The sequence below is a fragment of the Pieris napi genome, chromosome 6, assembly GCF_905475465.1.
Source record: "Pieris napi chromosome 6, ilPieNapi1.2, whole genome shotgun sequence".
NCBI lineage: Eukaryota > Metazoa > Arthropoda > Insecta > Lepidoptera > Pieridae > Pieris > Pieris napi.
The window spans coordinates 1,740,033-1,759,988 of NC_062239.1; the positions used below are offsets into that span (position 1 = coordinate 1,740,033).

The 19,956-nt window shown below is 34.1% G+C and overlaps 2 protein-coding genes across 5 annotated transcripts in view; one reads left to right on the plus strand and one right to left on the minus strand.

Annotated features, from left to right (window-relative positions):
• The first annotated feature begins 800 nt into the window (after positions 1–800).
• On the plus strand, positions 801–3,330 carry LOC125050175. 2 transcript variants are annotated; one of them, XM_047649819.1, is made up of 3 exons: positions 801–1,018; positions 1,586–1,794; positions 2,621–3,330. In XM_047649819.1, exons 2-3 carry the CDS (start codon positions 1,586–1,588, stop codon positions 3,090–3,092), a joined length of 681 nt encoding a protein of 226 aa, XP_047505775.1. In that variant the 5' UTR covers positions 801–1,018; the 3' UTR covers positions 3,093–3,330. The 2 variants fall into 2 exon arrangements, with proteins under 2 accessions (XP_047505775.1, XP_047505776.1); XM_047649820.1 differs by lacking the exon at positions 801–1,018 and adding an exon at positions 1,490–1,512.
• Positions 3,331–3,567: 237 nt separating this feature from the next.
• Positions 3,568–19,956, minus strand: part of LOC125050172 (protein fem-1 homolog CG6966) — an 84,325-nt gene continuing 67,936 nt past the window's right edge. For 2 of the 3 annotated variants that reach the window (XM_047649817.1, XM_047649814.1), the window contains 10 exons: positions 16,584–16,746; positions 14,351–14,551; positions 13,428–13,646; positions 11,403–11,595; positions 9,825–9,991; positions 8,525–8,743; positions 6,910–7,065; positions 6,351–6,463; positions 5,409–5,603; positions 3,568–5,030 (listed from right to left, as the gene is read on the minus strand). In XM_047649817.1, coding sequence (XP_047505773.1) covers positions 4,782–5,030; positions 5,409–5,603; positions 6,351–6,463; positions 6,910–7,065; positions 8,525–8,743; positions 9,825–9,991; positions 11,403–11,595; positions 13,428–13,646; positions 14,351–14,551; positions 16,584–16,746 — 1,875 coding nt within the window. In that variant the 3' untranslated portion in view covers positions 3,568–4,781. The remainder of the gene's footprint in view (positions 5,031–5,408; positions 5,604–6,350; positions 6,464–6,909; positions 7,066–8,524; positions 8,744–9,824; positions 9,992–11,402; positions 11,596–13,427; positions 13,647–14,350; positions 14,552–16,583; positions 16,747–19,956) is intronic. The other variant, XM_047649816.1, reaches the window with a different exon arrangement.

A 19,956-nucleotide genomic window follows, 5' to 3' on the forward strand; every position in this document is an offset into this window, starting at 1 on the left:
ATGCTTAAGTCCAACCCTCTATGAGGCTCGTCACCAAAAAGTTTCGTACAATAAATAGTCACTGTCACCAAAAATGTCCATTGCTGACAAGATACCGTAAGAAAATATCTTCCATAATAATAATATCTAACTTGGTTTCTTAAAATACCCTAAAAATAAACTAACACATCGAAACTTAACAAAAAGAAGAAATATATTCATAGAAACTTAGCAGCAGAAACCATAAAACAACTGTGCATCAATAATATACACAAAAGAATGTTTTCTCAATTCGAGAATCATCAGATTGACGGTTAAATCTGTTCTTGAGCATTCAGTTCAGCATAGATCTCGGCTTAAATTACATTTTGGGATAAGGTAGAATTCTGATTTGGCGATCGTTAAATCGAATATTAATAATTATATCTCCTTTTAGAATACAATCTTAACTTAAATCTCGTATTAAATCTTCAATCAATGCTTAAATGTAACTTAGAATTCGAATTTCGAACTTAAGTAGCCTATTGTCTATAACTCTATATTACAACTGTAATTAGTCGGATTATAGTTGAGATTACTTAAGGGAATCCCCTAACATCGATACACCCAGAACAAGGGTTACCAATTTACAGATAAATATTTTCCCCAGAATATGATAAAACCGTAAATATATAACCCGTATCATATAAATAAAAATACGAAAGAAGATGTTAAACACAACAATTATGTTTTTTTTTCTAGAAACGCAAACACACAAACCTCTGATCACCTATGGCCCGCGGTGAGTCATAGCCAGACGGCAGATTAGGTTTTTACGATAGCAACACTGAAACATTATCAAACTAAAATTTGGTATTGCTAATGGGGTGAAAGAAATAACAGAAATATTGATAAACAATTAACAAGTACAAGGGTCAAATTAAGTAAACACATCGCGGAGTGATTGAGTTTAGATTTTAGAGTACGTTTTTATATATAATTTATATAAGTTTGGACTGTAATTGGACGTACTCTTGCTACTTGTAATAGTTTGTACACGGTAAGAATTTTTTATTTAAATTTAAATAGAATTTGTCCATTTAAGTTTTAACCATACAAAGAAATAGTTAAAAACTAAATATCTAGAGGAGTGCTTTGACTTCATTCTATATTCTGGCATGTCAAGTATTTATATAAAATATATTCATTCTATAGGTATTATTAATATTCTTTAATAAATATTATTAATAGAAATTGATTATTTGTGAAAAGGTTTATAAAGAAACTAAGTCTTAGATAAATAAATGAATTAACATATACATTAACATTTTTTATTTGAATAAAAATTATTTGAATTCAATTTGAATAAAATTTGGCCATAGTATCATTTGATTTTAATGAATATTTTAGGAGATATCATATTTTTAATTTTTAGCAGTTTTGCTCTTTATACAAACAACTTAACATAAACAATATTTATCACACACATTACATCACATCTGTATCCTGTAGCAGTGTCTGATAATTGAATTCTAGAAACTGATTATAGACAAAGTAAACAAATAAAGTATTACAACATTCGTCAGTATATTGTATGTGAAGATTAATTTGTAAATTATTTTTACAGATGAAAAAATTTGCGTTTCAAAGTTCAAGTGATTCACATTTCTCTGGAAGTATGTTCTTTGAAATCTATAAAAATGCTGACTTCCTATGTCACAATAAAAATGTAGAAACCATATTATCGAAGGGCTATCAGCTAAGACAAGCATTAAAAGATATCTCTCCAGGTGAAAAAGTTACTATGCAAGACATGTGGCTAACTTCAGTAAAAGAGTAAGTTGGTTTATATGTTGTTATTATAAGTACATATATTATTTATTTATCCAGGTTTACTATTTATACTATATACTGTTTGCCATTATTTTTACTATCTTCTTTTCTAAACTAATATTTATAATCAACATAGATTTGTATTTTTGCATGTTTGTAATAAATAAATTAAAAAATTCTTTCACCATTAAAATGCCCTCAAAGTATTATAGGATATATTTATTTCCTAAACATATTGTAAACTTAGCTATAATATTTATGTCCCAGTTGTATTGTATGAATTCAGTACATCTTAAACTCCATAATTGTTTGTAGAGAAGAGGTGAAGATGGAATGATTTTTATTTACAAAACTATGTACATTTATACCCAAAAATTATCCTACACTTACAACTAGTATTAACATGTGGTGCCAAAATGCGGAGGGTTGGTTGCGAAGGTACCAGGGCAGGCGATAAAAACGCGGCGCGGCAAAAAGTTGACCCTTTTCTGCGCGCAGCCGTCGAAGCAAACGAACGTGTTCTTCTCAGAACACTTCGATATCGTAGCCTTACGATAACGCTAATAAACTGTTAATTTCAGAACAAACTAATGTTTCTCGACAAAAACGTTTAATAACTCTTCTTTTCAGGACATATTACCGTGTCTTACGACAACGATGAAACTGTTCTTTTCAGAACACACAACCGTATCTATTCTGATCTGTTCTTGTCAGAACACATCACTGTTATCATTACGATACCGTAACTAATCACCTACAATTTTAATTCTAGAAATATTACTGATTTGTTATTAAGTTCTTCCTAAATAATTCAACAATTTGTTTCCAGCATACCTCTGTTAGTGATAAAAGGTGGGCCAAATGTGATTGTAAAACACTATGAATTTACAGCAAACCGCTTGACTGGTTTAACAGCCGCATATGCTAATGACAACCGCTCACAGTTCCCCCAATTACAGGCGACTGAGGCTCAGGCACTTGGTTTAAAATGGGATAATAAGTGCCCGGTTGTGTCTAAACTGTACTTGGCATCTGTAAGTGGTACTGAACACTTCTACGAACAGTTTTCTTTCTGGCCTTTAGTATGTGCGTTAAAAAAGTTGCAGCTTAAGAAAATAACACTGGACCCTGTGGTCAAAATGGCAAAGATCAAAAATAGAGATGGCATTCGTTTATGCCAGGACATGATGGGACATTGGGAGGCCACTTGCAGTCTTTGGTCACAATTCACCGAGGCTACGACTGACTTCAAAAAAACTTTCAAAACATTCCCACGAGAGCTGAAACAATTGTTTCCTTGAACACTTGTTTATTTGGTATTGGATTTATATTGAGATCTTTTGATTATAAAAGATTTTATGTATCAATTAGTACTATTCATTATGTAGACATATTAAAGCTTTTAATTTTTTATTGATATTGGATAATCATAGCATATAAGTTATATTATTTAATAAACAAACTTTATTTCACCTTCATTTCTAATGTGATATGTCATTTTAAATGTCTGAATTCTCATTAAATGATAATAATATGATAGTGTTCTTTTCATTTCATTGCTGTTACTTGATGCAATGGTATATGGTAACAGTTAGTTAAAAAATGTGCAAAAGAATTGGTGTCAGTCCTATTTTGGGTTTTATGGCCTTTAATAATTGAGACAGACAGACAGTCTTAAGCCATTAAATTAAATTAATGATTAAGAACATCAGCGTGGAACGACGGTAGTTACAAAATTGTTTAAGGATAAATGGGGGTATGTTTTTAATACAACAATTTATATTTTAAAGCACTTTTATTAATTTCAAAATAATCTAGTACATAATCACGCAGACACTAATATCATATGCTACGAGAAAATACACACATTTTTGTATCATTTGCCAAAATAAATCTAATATCAATTCAGTTCAATAAGTTTTACTTTGTATAATTAACCATATAATTTTATCAATTAAATTCCTAATAATCTACCTACTTAAACTATCTATACATTGTTACCGCTGTTACACCGTATCAAAACAATTTAATTTACAACTATAATTTCTCATTAACGGTGTAAAAGAGGTTCTCTAACAAAATATGCGATTTAATTGAGAAAATGTCTAAATCAAATATATCCTACGATATCAAAAAGACTAGTATGCCATGTAAACGAAACGCCAGGGTTAAAAAGAAAATCTAAAATAAAACATGATTAATTAGATTTGGCTACACTCAAAAAGCTTTTGAAAATCTTAGAATACATAAAAGATAAAAAAAAGGTCTACCTAAACGTGACGTTGGCGAAGCTGGCACATGTTAAAATGCGAAATAAAACATGTTACAAAAACTCTTAATAATATCTTTATACATAAGCAGTAGAAACGTATTAATGGCATTCATGATTATCCTCCTCTTTCCAAGTCGCGAGAAAGAGACAACATGCAATTTAAGTCATAGGTACTTAGAGATGTCAAAGTTAATTAGGAATTTGTCAGATTACAGTTATCATGCGCAAGCGCGTTTAAAGTATAGAAATTAAATAAAAATGAAATATATGTTCTTCTCATCAACATGGAAGCTTTTTTGTTTCTTTCAGCAATTCTCCATATAGATTAAACAAAATATATCTTGAGTTAACTTTTGGTAAATTGGAAAAGAACGAATTTATCAACATGATCCAAGTTGATGATAGTCCGTAAAAGTTTGTATAGTTATGATCAAAATAATAAGCTTTATATAGAAACAAATCTAATATCTTTCCCTACTGAAAAAAAGGCATGCTTCCATGCATCCATAGACATGAAAAATTGTCAACTCTTTCAGGTAATAAAGACTGCATTCAAAGTCATACGTCATGTCTGTGTAAAAGAGACGACAGTCCCTCGCACTTGTTTATTTAAATTAATGTGTGATAATGGTCGAATGCATTGTGTATAGAGGGAGACAACATGCGTTCCAATTCTTAATTCAAAGTGTGAAAGAGACGACAGTCCCTTTAACTTGAACTAATGAGTGATAATAGTCGAATGCAGGCACTGCGGTACAACATGTCTGTATGGTAATTTGTAATTTTTTACCGTTCTAGCGGCGAGGCATTTCAGTGTTGTGTATTTGAGCGGATTGACGATTGTGGACAGGTTTTGGTTGGTGGCTTTGAGGAGTTCCGCCGGCGTCTCGCCTTCGTAGTTCACCGTGTCGATGTGGGCGCCGTATGAAAGCAGTTGCCGTACTACTTCAGCAGGGCAAGGGTCCAACTGGAATGTACAAACAATCTACTGCAAAACTCTGATTTTTTAGATACAAATTTTAATCGACTTAAAAAATAAGTTTATCTATGTGTGTGTGTATTAGTTCGGTGATTACGTCAACAATAATTATTTACATTTTTACATATATTACCCACACATTGTCAAAATGCATTTCGTTTTTAAGCATTCCTACAAAAAAAATAAAAAAAAGGAAGGGGGGGGGATAGGGCAGTAAATCTGCTTACGTAATACTTGAACGGCCCCTAATAGAATTTAATCATGAATTATATAATAGAATTTGAAAAAAATACCAACATAACCAGAAAGAGTAATAAAAATATATCAATAAATTTTGCGTCGTATTGCGCTTCAAACAAAACATACCTTGCAAGCCAGGTGCAAGGGCGTATTCCCGTCCGCGTCACGCGCGTCGGGCGCCGCCCCCAGACGCAGCATAAGCGACACGAGCGAAGGTGAAGGCGCCGGCTGCCCGTGCTCGAACCAGGGCGCTCCGCCCCTCGCTCGGGTCACCTCTGCGGAACACACCACGTGGAGGGCGGAACGACCTTGCCGCACCTGCTGAAAGATTACCATTACTTCACACCCAGACTTCAAGACGGTCCATTTAAGGATAACTGAACTTCAATTTAAAGATTTTGCTCAACCTTTAAATTAACACAATCTTAATCAAATTAACAGCTATGACGTCACTTAAGTGTTGCAGCAACGAGTGATGGTTTTAGCGTGCGAGTCCTTGAGGTCTTAGATTCGATCCCCGGCTGTGGACTTGGCAATGGGATTTCTGTCAATGTGCGCATTTAGCATTCGCTCGAACGGTGAAGGAAAACATCGTGAGGAAACCGACTTGCCTTAGACCCAAACAGTCGACGGCGTGTGTCAAGCACAGGAGGCTGATCACCAACTCGCTTATTAGATTGACAAATGATCATGAAACAGATATAATTATGAGGGACATACCTAAAAAGGTTGTAGCGCCACTCGTTTGTTTATGACGTCACTATAATAAAAAATAGGGATTGATCGTAGAGGGGTGAAAATTAGGGGTTGTATGTATTTTATGCTGTATCATAAAAAATAAAAATGAATTTTTATCTAAAAATTAGGGGTTTAACATTTAGGGGGATGAAAAATAGATGTCCGATTCTCAGACATACCCAATATGCACACAAAATTTCATGAGAATCGGTCAAGCGGTTTCGGAGGAGTTTAACTACAAACACCGCGACACGAGAATTTTATATATAAGATTTCTTCTTTCTATAATATTTCTTATTGGATCTTATAAAAACTGATAATGTTACACACCTTAATATCAAGCTTGACGAGTGTGTAAACGGCTCGATGTATCTGACTGACCACATCCGGAGTGATATCCGGTTCCTCTAACAGCCGAGCCATCAAAGCCGCCAGGTGCAATGCTGAAACAAAAGTCTCATGAAAATCTTTCTTACATTTAATTAAAATTCTATAGAACACTTGAGTGAACTACATGAGGTGAGATTTAATTTAAGAATATGCAAAAATAAATAGTGTGCATCGGGGTGCTTTAAATAATAGATTTTAGTTTTACTCAATTTAATCAAAAGTTACATATTAACCAATTATTAATTTAAAAATTAAAAATTATGAGCCGTGATGGCCTAGTGGCTTCAGCGTACGACATCCCTGAGGTTGTAGATTCGAGCCCCGGCTGTGCACCAATGAACTTTCTCTCGCATTTAACATTCGCTCGAACGGTGAAGTATCGTGAGGAAACCGACTTGCCTTAGACCCAAAAATTCAACGGCGTGCGTCAGGCACAGAAGGCTGATCACATACTTGCCTATTAGATTAACAATTGATCAGAATCTATAAATAATTTTACCTATGATAACAACTCTCTGAAGTGTGCACAGTGTAGCTTCTCTATCAACATCACTTAGTTTTCCCTCAAGGAGTTGTACCCCTCTCTCTATCTCAAATAAGGCTTTCGTGTACACTGGTTCTATATCCTCAAAGGTAACTGGTGGTACGATTCGACCTGAAATAATTTAATAAATGATATTAAAATTAAACTTTCTATGGATATAAAAAGTATCATTACACATTATAGTAAATAAATCAAAACTTCTTTCTGTTATAAAAAGGCAATTGGTTGCTCGATAGACGAAAAATATGGCACAGAGCGCCCCATAGACCAGTGCAGATAGCCTTTAAAATAAATAAAAAGTGAAAAAAATTACAGTAGGATGAAACCCATTAGAAAAGCAGGGGAATATGATCAAAATGAAAGGAAAAATAAATTACGGTCGATCTGAGGTCGGGAAGGGGAAGGGGAGGAGTTTTAAGGGTAAAAAACGGTTTATCTCGATTTCCGGCAAAACTACAAGTCCTATCGAAGAAAGTTAAATGGCAAAGTTGGAGGTCATAAAAAGATCTAAAACTTTTGTATTCACACATTTTTCACATAACCTCAAAATTTATGTGAAAATTTCAAAAAACCAAGTTTTTGGTTTTTTATTTTTATCTTTAACAAAAATTATTTTTTTTTAACGAAATTTACACATATTTTTAATCAAATAAATTACAGTGTATTTGGGACATAGAAAGGTAAGTTTTCACCAAATTTCGTTAAAAAAAAATAATTTTTGTTAAAGATAAAAATAAAAAATCAAAAACTTGGTTTTTTGAAATTTTCACATAAATTTTGAGGTTATGTGAAAAATGTGTGAATACAAAAGTTTTAGATCTTTTTATGACCTCCAACTTTGCCATTTAACTTTCTTCGATAGGACTTGTAGTTTTGCCGGAAATCGAGATAAACCGTTTTTTACCCTTAAAACTCCCCCCCTACCCCTTCCCGACCTCAGATCGACCGTAATTTATTTTTCCTTTCATTTTGATCATATTCCCCAGCTTTTCTAATGGGTTTCATCCTACTGTAATTTTTTTAGGTTTCAAAAATTATCGGCACTGGTCTACCACGCGTTTTCACAATAATACCAGTATTTTTTGTTCATTACCATTTTCAGCCTAAATTAGGAATTATTGTTAACTTTTTAATTTGATGTGCTCTAAAAGCGTGTTTTTTAGTTTTTTTAAACTACTATTTATTTTTTAGTTAATTTTTTTTCATTTTTTTTCGGATTATTGCATTGTCATCGATCTTTGACAGGTGCGCAAAGTTTGAATTAAATCTGTCCGTTAAAAGTGGGTCAAAATCAAGTCCGAAGGAGTCGGTTACATACAAACATACAGGTGAAGCTAATATAAAGCGTGTAAAAATTAATAGACATTGAAAGGAACACACTTTAAATTACACCACATAACAGATTTTCAAAAAGTTTTGCCCGTGCCAACATGTTCAGTTTAAGGTAGGTAATTTTACAAAATCATTATAAGTATTTCTTTGTATGCACTCAAAAATGAAAATTAAAGTGTAATCAGTAATTTTTTTTATCAAATAACCATTTCATCTGTTAGCGTTCAATATAACTTACCTCTCAATGGCGGACGTGCTCTTTCAGCCAGCATATACGAGAACAATTCGGAAAAGCTATAAAGACTGGATTGCGTAAGGGGCGATAGTGGAGGCAAGACCGCTCTCTGCATATCCAGCGCGTGGTGCCAAAGTTGCCTGCAACGTGCGAACCGACCCGCGTCCGCGTACACCGCGCCGCGGTAGCGTACGTAATACGATGTGTCGGGGTGAACTGGACCTGAAATTAATTTCCATTCCAATATAGGGATTGATAGACCATTCGTATATTAATTATCATTCATTCCTTTTCAGTTCACAAGTTTTACCTTCATAACAATTTAACACTTGAAATGTGTACATAGACGTACATAGGCTTTGTTACTAAGTTAAGTTGTAAACTCCATGTAACGACCTTTATATGAATTGACGACTCATTGGTCTAGTGGTTAGTACCTCTGACTGCGAATCCATGGGTCCCGGGTTCGATCCCCGGCTAAGACGAACATCGATGTGATGAGCATTTGGTGTTGTGCTTAGGTCCTGGGTGTTTAAATATGTATTTATATGTCTATCTATCTATAATATGTATGTTTATCCGTTGCCTAGTACCCATAACACAAGCTTCATCAGCTTAGCATGGGACTAGGTCAATTGGTGTGAATTGTCTTTTAAAAAAAAAATTAAACGACAAACCCCCTAAAGCGTCGACATCACTCGGCTATGGTTGGTTAAGCTTGTCTTCCATACAATGTTACACTCTAAATAGCATTACGTTATTTTATTAAATAAGAAAAAGTACTTTTTAAGTTGCCAAAATTTGTGAATACTGCGGAACTTTGTACGTTCTTTTGCCGCTTTATTGTCCTAGTCCGTAAAACTCGACAGTCGGTATCATACGTATCGAACTTTTTAAGAAATCCGTTCTTTTGTTTACAAATTGGGATTGCTTGCACGTGCTTTATCACAAAGATGTCTCAATATCGCAGGATATGATTAAAAAAAAGAAAAAATACAACATAATTACTGGTGCAGTATGTCTTTACATACGCAATAGCGTTCTAATAAGAATTGTTTTTCATGTAATTAAACTAACACTAGTCTGAAATAAACTTTTTCTTTTTCTAATACAGATTTTTCTTCTTTCTATTTAACGACAACTCTTTGTATCGTCAAAATATGCACAGTCCCTTGAGTGTCGTTATATAGAGTTTACACTGTACATGACATTTCATTTATTTGATTGAATGATCAATGATTTCATGATCTTGATCACCCAAGAAGCTAAGCCGACCTATTAAAACTAAATATTTGGTATTAACCTAATATCCTCTCTCTAATAACAAGGGCCTGCATCCTCATAGCGTCAGGGTCTGCCAATAATTCTTCCAGCTGTTGCACGTTACTTGGCTCCACGGCGTAGTCATACGCCTCGATGCGGGGAATGTCCTTTGGTTTGGGTAAGGGGTCACTTCCGTCTGTGGGAAATCTGGAATAATGAAATATATTTTTATCATCTGTTTGGGATACGGGATTAGGCACAGAAGAATTATTGACCACGTCTGCGGTTGCGGGCTTTAAAACAATTACAGTGTTTATGTAAAAAAATCATGAGTTAAAAGCGAAATATGTTTTTTTATAGAACAATTAAACAGGCTGATGTTAAGCGAAACCGCACATGGACTCTCAATGCTCGCAAGTACGTTGCCGGCCTTTGAAGAATGGTACGCTATATTCTCGAAGGACCATAAGTCGAATTGGTTCGGAAATACTTCAGTGGGCATCTGTTTCCACATAGTGGAGTCGGCAAACAGGCAGTGTTTAGTTAATAAAAGTTCAGTTGTAGAACGACGTATGTCGCGGTGAAACGGGTGGAATTTTGTATCCTGTTTCGACGTCCAATGATGAAACTCAGTTGAAGGTATCAATCCGAACAACTCCTCTGAACACTCTCAATGGTTAATAATTCTTGACAATTCACTTATTATATTATTCAATTATTTATACACAAAATCATATTTTCTCTTTAAAAAATTACAACTATGAGGTCCCGTAACCCATTAATTATGTAATAATACAACTTTTTCTACAGCTGTGATACTTTTTGACATTCAACAACTTTTGTCTTCAGTCAGCGTCACGCACGCTGTAAAGCACGCGAAACGTCATTTTTTTTTTTATTATGTAAAATAATTATAAGTTTATAACAATACATAACTTCAATCCGGTAAACAAGTGTTTTCTTTAAATGTGTAAAAGTTAGTATAAGATCCCGATATACAACGACCTTCACCGAGATGCTTATTTAATGAAACGTATTTTATATTTAATTTAATATGTCAACTAATATAATCCATATGGGTTGCCTAGCAAATTTCAGTCCAGAGTATGTTTAATTAATATTTAAAAAAAAAATTTTTTTTTATGATTTGCATGTAGTAAACTTTTTTAATTTTTTTCAATCAATACTTTTAATCAGGGTAGTATTATATATGTATAACTATAACTTTCTTTTTTACTAAAGATGTATATTTACTTTAGTGTCACATAAAAAATATACACATAAATAATTAATTGATTAAAAACAACCTAACGTTTGCATATTCTATGGGCTTCATACTTTCAATTGGTATAGAATTTATCTAATAATCATACCGGTTTAATGTTTAAAAAAATATTTTTTTTTTAATATTAATTAAAATACTCTGGACTGAAATTTGCTAGGCAACCCATATGGATTATATTTATTGACATATTAAATTAAATATAAAATAAGTTTCATTAAATAAGCATCTCGGTGAAGGTCGTTGTATATCGGGATCTTAGACCATAAGGTTTCCTCACGAAGTTTTCCCTCGCGTTTACCTTATCGTCGAGTCACGCGAAACACTTAATTTTACCTGTCATCCATCGCTCTTTTCCACAAGGCTAAAGCTCCAACCATATCTCGTCTTTTGTCAACATAAGTGGCTCCTAGAAGTTCCAATGCGTCAATGCGTTGTTGTCTTGTCACGAGACCGTTCTCATTGTTAATCAGGTGTTCTACTATATGCGTGTGGCCGGTTACTGAGGCGGCTAGGAGGGGTGTCATGCCTGAAAGAAAAAAAAATTGTTTTCAAAGTTATATAAAATAATTTGTAGTTTATACATTGATATACAAAAAACCCAAGATGCACACTCAACGTCAAAAAAACGTCCTCAAAAAATGAGCGCAACATTCTAAATTGTGCGCTCATTTCAAATAGTCTCGCGTCTACAAGTGGAGTCGATGTTATTTATTTGTGTTTTTTTTTTATAAATAAATTTATGTACTCTTGAACTTTTTTGTGTGTAGTTTTTGACAAATATATTTACGCTATATAAAGTGTGGGTCAGGAGGTAGCCAATTTAACATTTTTTTTTAATTTAAAGAAAAAACTTTTTAACCGGATTAAAGTTATGTATTATTATAAATTTACAACTATTTAACATCCAACACCTTTTGTCTTCAGTCACCGTGACCACTCACGCTGTAAAGCACCCGAAAAGTCGGATAAATTTAAAATTATGTTAAATAGTTGTAAATAAAAAAGTCATGTTCGACTCCACTCAATACCTTGTCCTACCGACCACGGTCGATCGTAAAATTTTATTGCTTTAAGTACGTATACACTGCGTTGTAATAACAACTTTAAGCAATTCGCGTAAGGTTGATTTTGCAATAATATATGCTTGTAACATATACTGTTATGGACAGAAATAGTGTTTCGGGACACTTTCGAGCGTTACTTTTATATGAGACTGTGCATCTTGGGTTTTTTGTATATCAATGAGTTTATATGAAAATAATAATAATTGTTTGTAATTCTTCCTAGAAAGATATTAGAGCCACTCATGGCCATGTGTAATACCTTTTCAGAATTCCTATTAAATGCGTCAAAACTTGTAACACAGGGTCACTTGTCGGTAGAGTATTTTTTTTCACAGTGGGGTGGTAAACAAAAAGTTATGATTTGAGAAATTTTTATATCGTAAACTTAATATTATCTTCAATACATTCAATAAATAAATATAAATAGTATATCGCAGGGACTTATCAGTACTAATGTAGTGGATATTATGAAAAACATACAGGTGTAGATTTATTCAAATTTTAAAAAGAATTCGTAAAAAAAAGTCAATCTTCTTATAAAAACGCAAAATAAATTATAACTCTGCAGGGGTTGAGTTTAGGGACCTCCCATAGAACAATTTTTTGCAGCTGATAACCTTATCTATCCCCTAGTTGCGTTTGATCCACGACTTTTTGGCCATCCTGTATATATACTACCTGACCCAGCGGAGTTTTCTTAACAGTAGAAAAAAATGCACAAACGTCTTAAAATTATTCATTTCTATGACGTTAGGAAAATGTCGAAGCAAATGTCAAGGGAGTGTTCATGTATTACATCACGCAATTTTTGGAGATTATTGACTCCCCCCCCCCATGTAACGCGCCGTAACGTTTTTCTGTACCCAATAGTAAAACTTTTCGTGACCACCCAGTGACAAGTACTGGAAAGTCTAAAATAATATTAACAATAACGCATAATTCAATCCCCGCCCCGAATCGTAACGTTTTACAAAAGGACCCCCTCCCCCCCCCAAAATTCGTTACGTGATACTTGAACGCTCCCCAAGTTGTTATCCAACAAAATACAAATCTTAAAAATCGGACCAGCCGTTCTCCAGTTAAAAATTGTGTAACCAACCCAAACTGGTTTTACATATATAGATTTATAAACACAATTTTACACACTTTTGATATATATAACGGAGCAAAAAAGTTAAGCAATTTTCAGTCGACATCGCGCTCTTACATAAATGACTAATTATAAACAACACAAAAGCAATTTTTATGTTTATAGTATGAGTATATATTATATAAGTGGGATAAATATACCAACCATAAGAGTCCACATCCATTGTAGCACCGTGACCCAAAAGCATCTTTAATATATGAAGGGAACCGCTTTCAGCGCAGTCGTGTAATGCCGTATTTCCTTTCACGCTCTTTCTATTAACATCTGCGTTTAATGACAGTAAGTATTTTGCGATCCGTATGTGGCCCTTGTAACACGCTATCATGAGGCACGTATGACCGTGTCGATTAGCTATTTCTATATCTGAAATTGAGAACAATTTATATTAATGTAAGTCTTTGAAGTTGATTCTAAGAAGGAAGAGAATATTCCTAAAGAAATCATTAATTGAATATTAAATTTACATTAATATAGAATAATTATCATATTGTGTCCTGTAACTTGTACACAATGTAAAACGAAACTAAGGCTCAGGTGCCCGTACTCTATAAGTTTCAATGGTGATACCGATAATTTTATATGCAATTTTGCTATTGTTCTCAATAACCTTAGGATCGCGCAATACAAAAACTCATAATTAAAGTCGCTCACGGACAGGGGCGGATCGGATCTACTTAAGGGCTTTTTGGGGTGAAGCCAAGAGCCCCGTGAATACAAAGGGCCCCAAAAAATCAAATCATGAGGTTGGAATCCCTGAGATTAATCAACTAATATACGATGCGCGTCTTTCAAACGTAACGGGGACTTCCCTGTCGCTTCTTTTCGGTCGGTGTATTTTTTCGCGTGCGCGTCTACGTGAATTTGTGCGTAAATTCACAATCTGCCCAATGCCCAATCTTACGGGCGCTGTTTTCGGGTTGTGATTAATGAGATGACATATCATATGTCTATGTGATTGGACCTTGGAAACCGTTTTATTATGTTTTGCATTCCCGCTCTCTATCTGATGATGACCTGAATAAAAGCTTCCGATCCATAAAAATTACCTGGAATATTCTTTAACATACCTGCACCATTCTCGACTAGAAATTTAACAATATCAAAATGTCCATCGAAGCAGGCCGCCCGCAGCGGCGTGCTGTGAGTCCTCGTGGTGGAATTGACGTTCGCGCCGGCGCGAACCAGCAACCTGACCAGTGGCAGGTGACCGGCGGCCGCTGCACACCATAACGGCGGCGCGCCTTCGATTGTCTCACCGTCGAATGTTACTGGAATTAAAAATGTATAAAATTTACATAAAATTCAATAAAATTAACGAGAAATCTTTGTATATAAAAATGAAACCCGTTTTCCGTTGTCACGACATAACATGAAAACGGCTTGACCGATTTGTCTGATTCTTTTTTTATAATATTCCTTGAAGTACGAGGATGGTTCTTACGGAGAGAAAAATTTAAAAAATTTAGTGAAAAAGTCGTAATAATATTTAAAGGCAATTTGAACTTTAATACCATATCATAAAGTTCAAGTGTTAGTGGAGGGGTTCCGGGAAGGTAAAATTTTATTTTTTGACATAATGTATTTGTTGTATTATCAACTTTCTTTTTTTTATTTTACTAGCTAGACCGGTGTCCCGAATAGCAGAATAAGTATTAAAAAAAAAATAAAGAATCGACTGTTAGGCGGTACGATGTTCGCCAGGCCAGCTAGTTAGTAATAAATATTTCTGGTCCTTTAAATGGTGTGAACCAAAATTAATACTAACTATGACTATAGAGCACTGACCCAACAAACCAATTTAAAATGAACTTTAAAATTTCGACCAGAAAATATTTTTCTTAAACCTTCAAATGGCCTCACTTCTCTGTCGAACAGTTTAAGCATATGAGCCGTACAATAGCCGGAAAATTTAATATAGCATAGTCCGACCTATTTTACATTTCCTGACAGGTGTGTGCAGACTGCACGTATAATTGGATTGCAGTAACTAGCAAGTTAAAATGATTACATAAATGCAGCTATAGGACATCCTAAGCTTGTGGTGTCTTTAAACTGTTATTTAATTAGTCTAAAGCTAATCTGGTAACAACACAGCTTTTAAAATAGTCATACATACGTACAGTCGACTCGATAATTTTAACGCGCGTTAATTTGATTTTCTCCGGTCCCTTAAAAATACTCAATAATTTGAATAAAATAAATTTTAATTGGTCCCCTCGGCAATTGGAAGTTGAAGGAATAGTATCTTTCTCGCCAACATGCGATAATGTTCCCGCCAACATGCGATAATGTTCCCGCCAACATGCATGTTAGCCTAGTGGCTTCAGCGTGCGACTATCATCCCTGAGTCCGTACCTTCGATCCCCGGCACCAACCAGTCAATTATTTTTTTTTAATTCTTTGGACATTGATAGCCTGAATTCGCTCACTCAAAAAAATATTACGAATATCTTTTTGAAATAATAATAATTGGTGAATAGTACATAATAATAATATAGAAATAATAAATAACGAATTTCCATCAAACTCTAATTTACTTAGTATTTTGAACTCTTGGTAATTTGAATATATCTGGTCCCTTGAGTTTCAACTTATCGAGAATCGACTGTAGGTACGTAGTATCTGATAACGAAGGAAACATTTCCGAGGTTTGCTTGATAGATCGCCAAATTGTATGTGCAATGTAAAAGACACGTATTTTATAAACTAAAAAATAACTCTTGGTCATGGATGTACTGATTTTCGTTTAAGATAGGAAAATAAAGGAATTTGATCTTTGATACGAGATAAGGCTTACACTTCCGTGTAACCTTACCATTCAAAGTTGTTGGACCTTGCTGTTAGGGATTATGAACTTTATTTCTATTTTGATAATGTTTAATTTTCATTGGCGTACTTTTATAAACATTGCAATCAAGTGAAAGAGAATCGATGCAGAACATGAATACTTTAGTATAATAATTATAATTTATTTTTTATATGTATAAACCAACGAAAACATGACAACAGACACTAAACTGATTCATTCACGTTAAATAAAAAGGCCAATAAAGTTTGCGAGTTTATACAAATTTCTTTTGTTTTGAAATGGTAGATTGATTGATTTTTTTATTTTGTATGGTAAGTTTAAAATAAATAATTATTTGCCTCTTTCCAAAGGTGGGAAAAGCTAGTTCATACACGTTTTGTAAATGCATATTAAATAAACTATGCTCCCTAAGATTAACGTACTAACATGTCACAACTGCTAAACATATAGCATAAAAGTTAAAACATATAGTATATAGTAGCGACCATTACCTGAACCAGGTTGTTCAATATCGGCTTTGCACCTTTCTATGAGATATTCGGCTACATCATAATGGCCATTGCGACAAGCTATCACGAGGGGCGTGGCCCCGCTCACTTTGGCACCGAGCAGCATGTTCATCAGCTCGTCAGAGCGCCAACTCTGCAGGTACACCTGGAATAAGAAGAGAATTCATTAAGTAATTTCAGGAAAGGTTATTGTCCTTTTGTTACCAAAACAATTACAAGAACTAAAACGAATTTACAATAAATACAAACATGGTTGGGTTGAGACTCAACTGTATCTTATATCTGGATAAAAACCATAATAAACCTCAATTAAACACTACAAAAATAGGATACAATAAAATGTGTTTATTATGGAACATTAGACACAGGTATCACTTATTCCACGTCATTAAATTTGAATCTGTAGGCATCCCTACTCATCGGGAAAGAAGACAGATAGTGTAGGCCGAGAGAAAAAAACCGGCGTAAAAAACTCTCGGTACTCTTTTAAAATAGCAAATCATCAAACAACACTTATTTTACTTTGTGACCCAGCTCTTCCAAAACAAACTTAAAACTTACAATTACAATTTATTAGTTAAATTATAAATAACTTATACTATTTCTGGAAATAGACATGGAATAGAGCTATTTCAATTGACATTGAGCAGTGTTGACCTAGTGGCTTCAGCGTGTGACTCTCATCCCTGAAGTCGTAGGTTATATCCGCGGCTGTGCACCAATGTACTTTCATCTATGTGCACAATGAACACTCGCTCGAACGGTGAAGGAATACATCGTGAGGAAACCGGCTTGCCTTAGAGCCAAAAAGTCAACGGCGTGTGTCAGGCACAGGAGGCTGATCACCTACTTGTCTATTAGATAGACAAATGGACTCATGAAACAGATATATGATATTTTTTATTTTATTTTAGTGAGACATGGAAACATATTTCACAAATTTCACCTTTCACGCTTAATACGAATGTGCAGAAAAAAATTCAATTGTATTAGTGGAGAGAGCATATAACTAAGGATATGTATGACAAGAATGTTTCACGCTCTTTTGCTACGGTTTACTGTAAAGGCATTTGCTTGACAAAGGCGGAACACGGATAACGGCTCTCGGAAAACTGTAAGTTGCAATAAAACTTCTCGGAAGTTCTCAGAAATACGTTCGAAATGGGTTTCAACCATTGGTCATACGGTGATGAAAGTAATCGTGAGTAAGCCGGCATGTCTCAGACCCTGAAGACAGAATATCGATGGCGTATTCCTTAGCAACATACAATAAAAATGTATCCTTTGTATCCCTTGACACGTGACTTAAGCTACGGTTTATTAGAAAAGCGGTGCCGTTAACTAACGGCCGTCATTTTACGGCACCGCTTTTCTAGGAAACCGTAGCTAAGGCAAACAACTTTTACTGTATACTATAAATAACATTTTCTTTTGGAACTTTAGACAAAGATGCTTCCCTATTACCTCTGAGGCTTTCTCGGACCAGGTTTCCTTTAAAAAGAAATTCTAGCACCAAAGTAAATCACAGTTAATGTACTATTTATTATATTTGATGTATCAAAAGTGAAATCGAGCTAAACGCAGGCGCCGTATGCTTGGCGAACGCATGTCGCAACGTATTGCTTCACCGCGATCGGGCCTTCCAACAATATTCATTTCAAATGCCCACACAGATGATTCATACTTCAGCAGTTGGTTTATTATGGTCTTAATAATTGCCTAGAATAACATAAATATTGCCTTGTTTTCATTATTATTCGCTTGAACTTATTAAATAACAAAAATGGAGAATTTTATATCGTGATTTAACTCGATTTTATGCACGTATTATACAAATAGGTGATCAATACACACTTTATTTTCCTTTCATATACATATGTTAAGATATAATAAACTTTCCAAAGATTGAAATATCAGAAAAAAGCATATAACAATTTATTATAATAATAATTCCTTAAATGTACAACCTTTTAGTAATTCCACTATAAAGCATTACATATACCTATACATTGCCGCGAAGTACTATAAACGTCTGGTAATAAATCGCGTTTAGATATTTAAAGTTTAATAAAAGTTATGATTAAATAAAAAAAACTTACTTTGTAAGGTACGTTACGATTCAATACAACTTAGGGTCCTTCAAGAAAAAGGCAAAGAGTGTGTTTTTTAGAAAACTTCTTGAAAGGCAAAACACTCGCGAGCTCTCTGACAATGAGTCTCCATGGGCATCACTTAAGATCAAGTTAGCCTACCGTCCTCGGGTTTATTAAAAAAATAAGTACACAATGGTAAAAAAAAGCTACACAAAAAATAGACGCAACAAAACGAACCTTACAGGACCAAATCTCGAGCACTTACGAAGAGAAACTAAACGATTTAGAAGAAACATCGAATTAATAAAGACGCCCTCGGTTTCGAAACGCATTGTCTCGAGACAATTATCATTGTCCCGGGTTCAATACCGCGTATTAGCATATTCGTAAACTAATCTACACATGAAATTCAGGTCAACTAATTGATACAAATATATGATTTGGGTACAACTCTCAATGTAAAACTATTCTAACTCATTCATCAACAGATAATTAAACAAAGGAATAGATAACCAGATAACCATTTTTAAGGCAGTTTTTGCCGCACACCACCCTATGTGGGATCACCATCAGCTGCCCACTTTAGTATTTCCGAACAAATTCGACTAGAGTCCATTAAAAAAAAGAGCGTACCAATTCTTAAAAGGCCGGCAACACACTCGCGAGCCCTCTGTATTGAGAGTGTCCATGAGCGGGGTATCACTTAACATTAGGTGAGCCTCCTGCCCGTTTGCACCCAGGTCTATAAAAAAATATAAAAGAAAAAAATACCTAAACATTCTTATAACAAATACTGGACTATGCCACTTTTGTGAATTTAATTAGTGTAAAATAGAATATGTCAGTCTTTACTGCAATATTATTCAAGCAATTCGTTAATATTATGTTATTCATAATCGTATTTTTTCAGTTCTGACAATCTCAATCTTCTTAATAAAGAAAACAAGTTACTAAGATCGTCATATTTAAATCCATTCTTTTAATCCAAATAATTTATAATCCAAAAAGGAGATTATCAGTTGAACCTGTATGTATGTTTTATTGTTGAATTTTGTTAGTGTTTGGCTTCCAACCACGCGTGCTAAATTTCGTTTAATGTTTGTCGTATTTTTATTATTATACATATCTGTTTTAAACATTATTTATTACTTACCTAGGTCGGTATTTTTTTACTTGACAGCGATTTCAAAATGGGTTTTCGGTAATTATTTGTATACATATTTATAAATTCAATAAATTTCCGTAAACAAAAAATATTAACT